The following is a 10,183-nucleotide window of genomic DNA, read 5'->3' as shown; positions in this document are numbered from 1 at the left end:
CTTTAAATCCAAGTGTTTTCAGCCCCCTGACGTCCGCTTCACAGAAACACTGAATCAGTTTGTGGATGATAATCAGTTGTACATATCTGTGTCCCTCCTCTCTCTCTCTCTCTCTCTCTCTCTCCCTCCTTCCTCTCTCATCCCCTCTTTTCGTGAATGTGAGCATCTACGAAGAAGTTAATCTAAAAACATACGTGTGTGCTTAATGTTGAACTCTCTCTTGAAGTATACCTGCAAACAGCAATATGTAAACAGTGTACCTATCTCTGTGTGGAAACTGTTCCTGTGTTAATGTCTCTTCACGCTCTGTAAGCACACGGACACAGAGAGACGAGCACGCTCACACTCTGACGGCCCGAGGCTGCAGACGCCGAAACTTCAACTTCAGAATCAAAGGTGGAAGGGACTGATTCGGGGACTGGGAGATTCAAAAGCCCAGAACAAAAGAGCATCATGCATTCAGAGATTTGAAATCAAAGTCCTGAAACATCCTGGCTTCTTAAATCCACCATCCTCTGAAACCAGTCCCTCGCTCGTCGCTCTTCCTGTCTGGAGTAAATCCATCAGGCTCTGAGGTTTTCTCTCCGCCGGTCTTCACGCTCTGAGGTTTTCTCTCAGCCGGTCTTCACGCTCTGAGGTTTTCTCTCCGCCGGTCTTCACGCTCTGAGGTTTTCTCTCAGCCGGTCTTCACGCTCTGAGGTTTTCTCTCCGCCGGTCTTCACGCTCTGCAGCCTCGGCCTAAAGAAGCACTTTGTGGTTGCTCCCGCACACTGCTGTCGATAATAGTCGTTCTTTTTCGTGCCCGTGGAATCAGCTTCAGTATCTACTAATGACAACTACAGCGCTTACGTCCATCAGGCGTCCAGTTCGGCTCAACCAGACCGGAGCTTTACATCCTCATTGAGCTGCAGGATGACGTGGCCTAGGCTCTGACAGGGTTCCCACGCGTCCTGGAAAAACTGGAAAACAGTTGACCAGTTTTCCAGTCCTGTAAAATGATTCCAACATGACTGTGTGCGACCTGACAAGGTTAAAAAAAACACACCCCCATTCAACATTTGTGACCATTTTTGTCATTCAGATCTATTTAGCTCATTAATGCTCTGATCCTCTGATTAGTATCATTATTATTTATTTCAGTAAGGCAGCTTCCAGAGTCCTCTGCTGGCTCTTTTGTTTCTTTCTTAGCTAATTTTATATTTTCTGAGAAAAGAGAAAGCTGAGATGAGAGTTAGCCATCATTGTTACTTGGTTGCACTAATAAAGTGAAGTGCTGTCCATCTGTGGTTGCATTGTTCTATAATCAATTTGCCATCATTTTAAAGCATGTAAGAGAGACTGCACGTCTTTCAATGTAGACTTCCACTGAGAGGAACATATTAGACTATTTAGGAACTAAATTAGGAACTCAATTTAGACGGTCATACCAGCTTGATCATCCCTGGAAATGTCCTGGAAATGAGTGGGAACCCTGTCTGATCAGTTTAGCTTTTTGGACACAAACTCCTGCGATGACAGAACGTACGCTGGGATGTCGTCTGTCCGAGCCACCGAGCTTTAAAACTACCCGTAAAGACTTCAGCTTCAACTTTCACATTCTTCTGGAGGTCCTGATTAGTTGGGATATCTTAAGAAACTTTATTCCAACTGTTATCAAACCAAGAAACTCACATTTGTCTGGCTTGCATCGGACTCAAGCTCCCCTCAGCCTCTCAAATTAAAGGCAGAAAACCTCCTGAGTGATCAAAACCGTCCAGAAACCAATCCCTCGTCTTCAGATTCAAGCGATACGCAGACGACTCAACGCTTTACCTTCCCCAAATTCTCACCGGTCGCTCCTTCTCCCAGCCGTCCCTCGTCCAAAACCTCCAAAACCCTGAACAGAACACTTCCCCCAGCTTATGATTTCACACACACACACACACACACACACACCAACACACACCAGGATCGCCCAGGATCCTCTGCTTCCTCCATCCTCCCGGTGAACGTCGGTGTCAGTGGACCACAGTGATGGTGAGGTTCGTCTTTGTAACAGTAAACGTACGGTTCAGTCAATAACGTCCCCGTTGGTTTGAACATGGTGTTCTTTCTGTAAACGTGGAGCTTGCTCTGGTTTGGCCACTAAGTGTCACTAGTGAGTCACCGGTTACTCATCTCACCACGAAGAGCGACGACGACAAAGACAGGCTTTCGTCGACTCGTCACATACTCTGGATTTGTTCGCCTCCTTTAAGGGACCAAAGTGGTGTTTGTCTGTTTTAGCTCTTTGATTAAAAACCACTGAATCACAGAGTCTCTTACAGAAGTTAAAGAGTTAAAGAGCGACGCTGAAGAGCAGCAGGGACACAAAGCCAGCTGTAGGAGGTGGTGGAGACCAAAACAGAGCTTAAAGAGTTAAAATTCGGCTGAAACTTCCACAGAGGTTTTTGATGTTTGATGTTTTGGTTGAGTACGACATAAGCGACGTTACATGTAGCTGCAAAGTTCTTGCACCAGTGTTTGTTTGAAACCATCCGTCGCCCAAATACTCCAAAGGTGCATTTCCACCAAGAGTTCCGGGGTCTTTTAGCCCCCAGGACTACTTTCCCCTGAGCTAAAAGGTTCCTGTGCCCCCATTGGGCTGAAGTCCCGGGTAGATTGTGTAAATCAGGCCAGTGACATATGGAGGAAAAAATCTTAATAAAAACTAAACTAGTTTGCATTTCTAGGAACTCCCTCTGTGTTTCAACAGCTGTGTGAACTCCACAAACACTGACACGTTCAGCTGAAGGTCCCGGGACCTTTGAAAAGTACTACCCTGCAAGCAGGGGCTTTTCAGGGGGGAGATTATCTACCCCTGAACTAAATTTAGACCCTGGTTCCTCCAGTCAACATGCAGTTCTGGGGTGAAGTTCCTAGTTCAGGGGTAAAGTTCCTAGTTCAGGGGGGAAGTCCCTAGTTCAGGGGTGAAGTCCCTAGTTCAGGGGTGAAGTTCCTAGTTCAGGGGTGAAGTTCCTAGTTCAGGGGTGAAGTCCCTAGTTCAGGGGTGAAGTCCCTAGTTCAGGGGTAAAGTTCCTAGTTCAGGGGTAAAGTTCCTAGTTCAGGGGTAAAGTTCCTAGTTCAGGGGTTAAGTCCCTAGTTCAGGGGTGAAGTCCCTAGTTCAGGGGTTAAGTCCCTAGTTCAGGGGTGAAGTTCCTAGTTCAGGGGTGAAGTCCCTAGTTCAGGGGTGAAGTCCCTAGTTCAGGGGTGAAGTCCCTAGTTCAGGGGTGAAGTCCCTAGTTCAGGGGTAAAGTTCCTAGTTCAGGGGTTAAGTCCCTAGTTCAGGGGTTAAGTCCCTAGTTCAGGGGTAAAGTTCCTAGTTCAGGGGTACAGTTCCTAGTTCAGGGGTGAAGTCCCTGGTTCAGGTGTAAAGTTCCTAGTTCAGGGGTAAAGTTCCTAGTTCCGGGGTAAAGTTCCTAGTTCAGGGGTAAAGTTCCTAGTTCAGGGGTACAGTTCCTAGTTCAGGGGTGAAGTCCCTAGTTCAGGGGTAAAGTTCCTAGTTCAGGGGTGAAGTTCCTAGTTCAGGGGTGAAGTCCCTAGTTCAGGGGTAAAGTTCCTAGTTCAGGGGTAAAGTTCCTAGTTCAGGGGTACAGTTCCTAGTTCAGGTGTAAAGTTCCTAGTTCAGGGGTGAAGTACCTAGTTTAGAGGTAAAGTTCCTAGTTCAGGGGTAAAGTCCCTAGTTCAGGGGTAAAGTCCCTAGTTAAGGGGTAAAGTCCCTAGTTAAGGGGTAAAGTTCCTAGTTCAGGGGTGAAGTTCCTGCGGTCGAAAAACACCTTAAGTTAAACCTCTTCTCTGGTCTTGACTGAAACAGCCACTAGAGGGCGCATCACGAGCTCTGAGTCTCAGAAAGCTTCTGATCTCTGACATGAAACTCTGCAGGCTGATGTGGAAAACGTTCGTTAGCATTGAACCGTCTCATGCTAAGCTAAAACCCTCTGTAACACCTCTTTGGTCCTTTAAATCCTCCCTGATGGATCAGCGTTTGTGTCTGAAGGTTATCCTGTTCAGCTCGTAGAAACTAACTCCACACTGGTTGTTTTTAACATTACTGCGTCTTCAGAGTCTTCAGAGTCTTCAGTATATAGCCTATATTTTGATAACTTCACTAAGTGTACTTTATGTTCTCTGGTTTTGTAACGTGCGTGCGTTCATGGTCCACGTGTGTGAGTAACTCCTGTTTTTTAAAGTGTGTGAAGAAGCTGACGGCGTTAAAAAGGGGAAACGGGAGAACGAGCAATCGGACGTCCTCATCCTAACAGATACTCACTGCATGCTCTCTCTCTCTCTCTCTCTCTCTCTCTCTCTCTCTCTCTCTCTCTCTCTCTCTCTCTCTCTCTCTCAGTATTTTCTGATTTGTTTTTTTCAATAAGTGTATCTTCTTCTTCTTCTTCTTCTTCTTCATCAGCATGGAAATGCTTCTAATAATAACTCTATGAATATAATAAAGAATTTGATGTTGTTTTTCTAACGCTCGTGTCCAGTGGACTTCCTCTCTGCAGACACTTTCAGATGTTTGTTTTGTTTTGATTTGATTTGATGTCTTTATTTGGATCATGTAAAAGTAAAAAAGAATAAATAGTTATACAAAAAAACCCAAATCCATCAGTTCCATTAACAAGCACTGAAACATTTTACTTTACATGTACTAAAAGGAGTAGGGAGAAGTTTAAACTTATCTAATCAATCAATCATCAATCAATCAATCTTTATTTGTATAGCGCCAAATCACAACAAACGTTATCTCAAGACGCTTTTACAAACATAGGAGGTCTAGACCACACTATGTCAAATTATGAACAGAGACCCAACACCAAGACAGGGTAAGACTCAGTCTGACCCCACCTTAATCCATCATGAGCATTGCACATCGCAGTATTTAGCTAGTTACAGTGGTGAGGAAAAACTTCAGGCAGAAACCTCAGGCAGGACCAGACTCATGTTAGACAGCCATCATGCCTCGACTGAGTTGGGTCTGGAAAGACAGATAGAGGGGAGTAAGAGAGAGAGAGAGGTGATAGTGATGAGACGAGTCGTAGTAGCTGTTGCCGCTGGAGTCCAGCACGTCCGTATCAGCTGGAGTCCAGATCGTCCACAGCAGGAGGACGTCTACGGCAGCTCAGAGGAATCTACGAGACAAGGGAGCTCAGGGACTCCAGAAAGGTCTATGGTTAGTAACTTTAATGGGACAGGCAGAGTTAAAGTAAGTGATGAAGGGGTTGGGGGGAAGAAGGTGAGCTAGGATCCCAGTGTGTCAGTGTGCCAGTTCCCCCGGCAGTCTAGGCCTATAGCAGCATGACAAAAGCTGGTCCAAGCCTGATCCAGCTCTAACTATAAGCTTTATCAAAAAGGAAAGTTTTAAGTCTACTCTTAATCTTAATCTTACCCTTTATTCACTATTTCTTTCTGTTTGATGTCGACTTGCTCAGAAAGTAAAATTTATGAACCGTATTTTAATTAATGATGCACAGAGTTAAAGATTGACTAGCTTTGTTTTCCTTTTACTCAGTTTGTGAGGGATTTTCAGAGTCACTCAGGATCTATTTTTAGGTCTAATTTAACTCAAACAACTTAATCTGAGGCTGACATCAACACTCGAGGTCCGCCACAAGTAAAGCTCTTGATTGTCATCCGAACTGAGATTTAGTCAAAGAGTTCAAACATCCGGATCAAAACTGCTTCTCATGTGTCCTACACATATTTTATAAATGCCAGTTTCTGTAATCTTCAGATGACTGCAGGAGCAAGCAGAGTTTAAAAACAGAGACGTCTTGAAGCAAGGAAATGAAACAGACGATGCTCATTTGTTCTTTTAGGAGTGTTAAACTGATACTGTATTGGATTTGAACCCTCAAACACAACAACAAACAGCAGGAGTACACCAGCAAATCCTGTGTCCTGCAAGGTTAAATGACTGTGTTTGTGAAGATAGTTTCCATGCAATGTGAAGTACCTAAATTAGAAGTAAGCAGCATGAAAAGAAAAAGCTAAAGTCTAAAATGGTGCATGCATCTTGAATTCTGCACCCACACTGGTTTCAGGTCCTGCAAAACCTTGGTACATGTGTAACACTGACACCTAGTGGCCAGTTTTTAAAGTGCAACTCTCTCTGAAAGGTAGAAGTACTTTAGTACCCCTGAGCCAAAAAGAAGGAGGTGATTTTAGCTGATTTATTTCAGTTTGTTAAATCTGTTTTTCCAGCTTCTAAACAAAGTAAACGATAAATATAAAAAAACAACACAGGACTGATTTTATAACCACATTTATTTCAATATTCAAGGTAACAAAAGGCGCTCGTGTTTCCAAAACAGTGTTTTTAAAAAGCAGATTTCAATAAATACATTTACAAAATAAATTAAAACTGGAGATCCAAACTTCAAGTCCTCAAATGTCTGACTTTCCCAGCAGCTCCTAAACGCATCATCAGAGCAGCTGCAGTGAGCAGATGTTTGAAGTGTCCTGAGGTGACCTTTGACCTCTGAAGGCGGCTGCAGGAGGTGAGTTCGACCTCTGAGCAGCAGGTGGACGGTCCGTCAGGTTCAGAGGAAGGAGCTGAAGATCCTCCTCTCTGCTCCTGTGGAAGGGGGCGGGGAGGGGGACTTGACCTTGGACCCGCTGCGCTGCCTCTTCCTGCGGGCTCGGCGGTTCTTGAACCAAACCTGAAACACAAAGAAGAAGAAGAAGAAGGAGAGTTTAACTACTGATTTAGAAATTTTAAATTGGTTTAATAAGTCGGCCTGATGAGGGGGAGCTCAGGAAGGGGGCCTTAAAGACTTAGCTGATTATAAATATTGGGAAAAACCATTTATAGGTCTGCAGGTTTAATATAAAGAGCAGAAGAACATCAAAACAATGCTGAAGTAAGTGTGTGATTCGTAGTTCTCAATTTATCTGTTGCAGGAATGTCAACAAAACTAAGTCCTGATCCAAAACCACTACACCTAGACTTGTTAGATCTGGACTAGAGACTCTACAGACTTCTTAAAACCCAACTTAATTATGTAGTGCATTGTGAAAATGTAAAAAAAAATGGCGATTTAACATTTTATTTTCAATAATTTATATTAAATATCGCTTTTTATTGTATTTTCACAAACAGATTAAAGTTTTCTAAAATCTGAAATGGGGTTTTTAAAGAGTTTTGACACTCTTCAGAATAACTTGGTCCAGATTTGACAAGTCTAGGTTTTGGGGTTCTGGATCAGGACCTGGTCTTATGTGGTCCAGTCAGGAAAAAACTATGAAATGACCCTTTAATGTGTTTCCCCAGTTCGAATAAATGTTTAAAAATGTGATTCTGTGTTTTAAAGAGTCTGCAGGCTGTCTTAGATAATCTAGACCTGGTCCAGAGCTTTAAAGTCCAGGTATAGTGGTTTTGGATCAGGTCCTTGTCCCCTTAATAATAACAGTTGAATCAGATGCCAACTTGACATCATGGTAAACTTGAGTCTCAGTGTTTAAAACCTCAGACTGATTAAAACCTTCAGACTCACCCTGACGGTCTCCTCACTCAGCCCGGTGCGCCTCGCCACATCTGCGCGCGCATCCACCGTGGGATAGTCCGTGGACTCGAACAGAGCCTCGAGCTGTTTGGACTGACTGTCCGTGAACACCGTCCTCATCCGGGGCTTCTGACGCTGCTGCTGCTGCTGCTGCTGCGGCTGCGCAGACACGGCTGCTTGGTGGTAACATTGATAACCTGCTAAAGAGGAGAAAAGGAAACACTTTATTATTAATAAACATATATATATATTTTTTTTATTATTAAACATTTCCTGCAAATTAAATGTAAAAATGTAAGAAAAAATAAAACAAAAATATTTTTACATTCTTTGTAGAATTGCCAAGAGAAACAGCTGCCATGATAATAATGAACAGAACATCATTTAGAAATAGTGATGACACTTACACTAACTGTAGTTAGTTTTTGAAAAGTGCTCTATAAATAAAGATTTATATTATTATTATTTTTAAAATACAATAATGGAAATAAATATTTAAAAACAAGAAGTGATTTTAAAATAATAATAATAATATATATAATATTTATTTATAGATCACCCTTCAAACAGATCAAATGCAATTCAAAGTTTTTTTTACATCGACTGAAAACAAGAAGTAGAAATAATAATAAAATAAAATATTAAACAGAAATATTAAAAAACAAGAAGTGATTTTATTTCTTCTTCTTGTTTTCAGTCGCTGTGAATAACTTTGAATTGCATTCCTTTGTATGAAAGCTGATCTATAAATAAAGTTTGATTGATTGATTGATAAGTGTCACTCTTCCTTGAATAAATAAAGTTTTCTTTTTCAAACTGAGACACAATAATAAACAGAGACCAGGTTTTGAAGGTGGACCTACCTGTGGGGTCCTGCTGGCTGTAGCGCAGGTAAACTCCTGTGTTTGGATGGAAGCTGAAGTCCCTGTGATGGACTCCGTAAAACGGTTCTCCAAACTTCATCCCCGAGTACTGCAGGCAGCCTGGCACCGAGACCGGGACCGGGACCGGGACCGTGAAGGCCCCAGGAGGTCTGAAGTGCCCTGTGTAATCCGGACTGAACCCCCCGGGGATCCCCTGCAGGTACCCGTCCGGGGCTCGGTGCTTGCTCTGCGGCTTGAGTCCCATCTGGGGGGACAGGATCCTCTCGATGCTGAAGTCCGTCACTGTGGTCCCGTCCATGATCAGGGTCAGAGTAAAGCTCGTGGACTCTGCAGGGGGTCCAGGAGGAGCTTTAAAGTGTGGCTCCTCCATCAAACACCTGACAGGTCTTTAATGTGTTAATGAGACTCCTGGACTTCAGTGGGACCTGAGAGGACTCTGGACTTTGATTTGACCCCTGACCTCTTTGATGGTTTGAAGTGAGAGATGATGTGATGATGACTGAACATGGAAACTGTTTATTCAACTGTTAACAGCTTCATTCATCTCATTTCATCTCCAGCTCAGCTGTTAACTTTCCCCTTCCTTCAAAGGAGTTCAATAACAGAAGAACATTAAGTCCATTAGGAGTTATTACTTTGATTATCAGGACTTTATTAAGTCTGTTTCATCAGCTAGTATTGGTTCAATGTGATTCAACTTTACTCTCTGACATTTTTAATCAACCTCTTAACTGAAAATATTCAATATTTGGTCTCTTAAATAAATTAAAAAATGTCCTATAATGAAGTTTAATGTTTTTATTGTACAACCCAATTCCAAACCATGAAACAAATTAATAAACCATAATAAAATAGTTTACAAATAATTTAAACACTATGTTAAAGTGAAAATACTGCAAAGACAATCACATAAATATAAAATGTTAAAACTGGCAAATTTATTGTTTTGTGAAAATATTAACTTCTCTTAAATTTGAAACAGCCATGTCTTAGTTTAATGCAGTGGCTTCCACTACAGAGTCATGTCTGTGTTTAATGCAGTGACTTCCAATACAGAGTCATGTCTGTGTTTAATGCAGTGACTTCCACTACAGAGTCATGTCTGTGTTTAATGCAGTGACTTCCACTACATAGTCATGTCTGTTTTTAATGCAGTGGCTTCCACTACAGAGTCATGTCTGTTTTTAATGCAGTGACTTCCACTACAGAGTCATGTCTGTGTTTAATGCAGTGACTTCCACTACAGAGTCATGTCTGTGTTTAATGCAGTGACTTCCACTATAGAGTCATGTCTTTGTTTAATGCAGTGACTTCCACTACAGAGTCATGTCTGTGTTTAATGCAGTGACTTCCACTACAGAGTCATGTCTGTTTTTAATGCAGTGACTTCCACTACAGAGTCATGTCTGTGTTTAATGCAGTGACTTCCACTACAGAGTCATGTCTGTTTAATGCAGTGACTTCTGCCACAGAGTCATGTCTGTTTAATGCAGTGACTTCTGCCACAGAGTCATGTCTGTCATCATGTCTTGATGTTCACACACTTAATATTTCATGTTAGTTCTTGTATTTTCTGCACTGGCTCAGGAGATCCTGCAGTGACGGTGAACAGCCAGCAGATGTCACTCTCTGCTGCAGTAAAGGGAAGCCTGACCACACTGCAAACACACACATCTGTGATCTGTATTGTTGGAATAACAAGTTTGATTAAACATCTTCTCTAACAGAATTAGATAGAGGAGGATATACATCATGTAAACTTCTTCATATGTAAGGTTG

General features: G+C 42.4%; 1 protein-coding gene across 2 annotated transcripts; it reads right to left on the bottom strand.

Moving 5' to 3' along the window:
• Window positions 1-6,264: 6,264 nt before the first annotated feature.
• Window positions 6,265-9,142, bottom strand: LOC117809397 (homeobox protein goosecoid-like). 2 transcript variants are annotated; one of them, XM_034678958.1, is made up of 3 exons: window positions 8,384-9,142; window positions 7,512-7,720; window positions 6,265-6,677 (listed from the first exon to the last, which is right to left on the bottom strand). In XM_034678958.1, exons 1-3 carry the CDS (start codon window positions 8,772-8,774, stop codon window positions 6,558-6,560), a joined length of 720 nt encoding a protein of 239 aa, XP_034534849.1. In that variant the 5' UTR covers window positions 8,775-9,142; the 3' UTR covers window positions 6,265-6,557. The 2 variants fall into 2 exon arrangements, with proteins under 2 accessions (XP_034534849.1, XP_034534850.1); XM_034678959.1 differs by having other exon boundaries at window positions 7,512-7,717.
• Between the last annotated feature and the right edge of the window lie 1,041 nt (window positions 9,143-10,183).

This window comes from Notolabrus celidotus, unplaced genomic scaffold, assembly GCF_009762535.1.
Source record: "Notolabrus celidotus isolate fNotCel1 unplaced genomic scaffold, fNotCel1.pri scaffold_271_arrow_ctg1, whole genome shotgun sequence".
NCBI classification, from domain to species: domain Eukaryota; kingdom Metazoa; phylum Chordata; class Actinopteri; order Labriformes; family Labridae; genus Notolabrus; species Notolabrus celidotus.
The sequence above is the reverse complement of the archived record's forward strand: the minus strand, read 5'-3'. Positions and strand labels throughout refer to the sequence as shown.

Coding starts and splice junctions, on each gene's coding strand:
- LOC117809397 (XM_034678958.1), bottom strand. CDS start 8,774: ATGGAGGAGCCACACTTTAAAGCTCCTCCTGGACCCCCTGCAGAGTCC. Junction 7,721..8,383: donor CAGCCAGCAGGACCCCACAG/GTAGGTCCACCT, acceptor TCTCCTCTTTAG/CAGGTTATCAATGTTACCAC. Junction 6,678..7,511: donor TGAGTGAGGAGACCGTCAGG/GTGAGTCTGAAG, acceptor TTTGTGTTTCAG/GTTTGGTTCAAGAACCGCCG.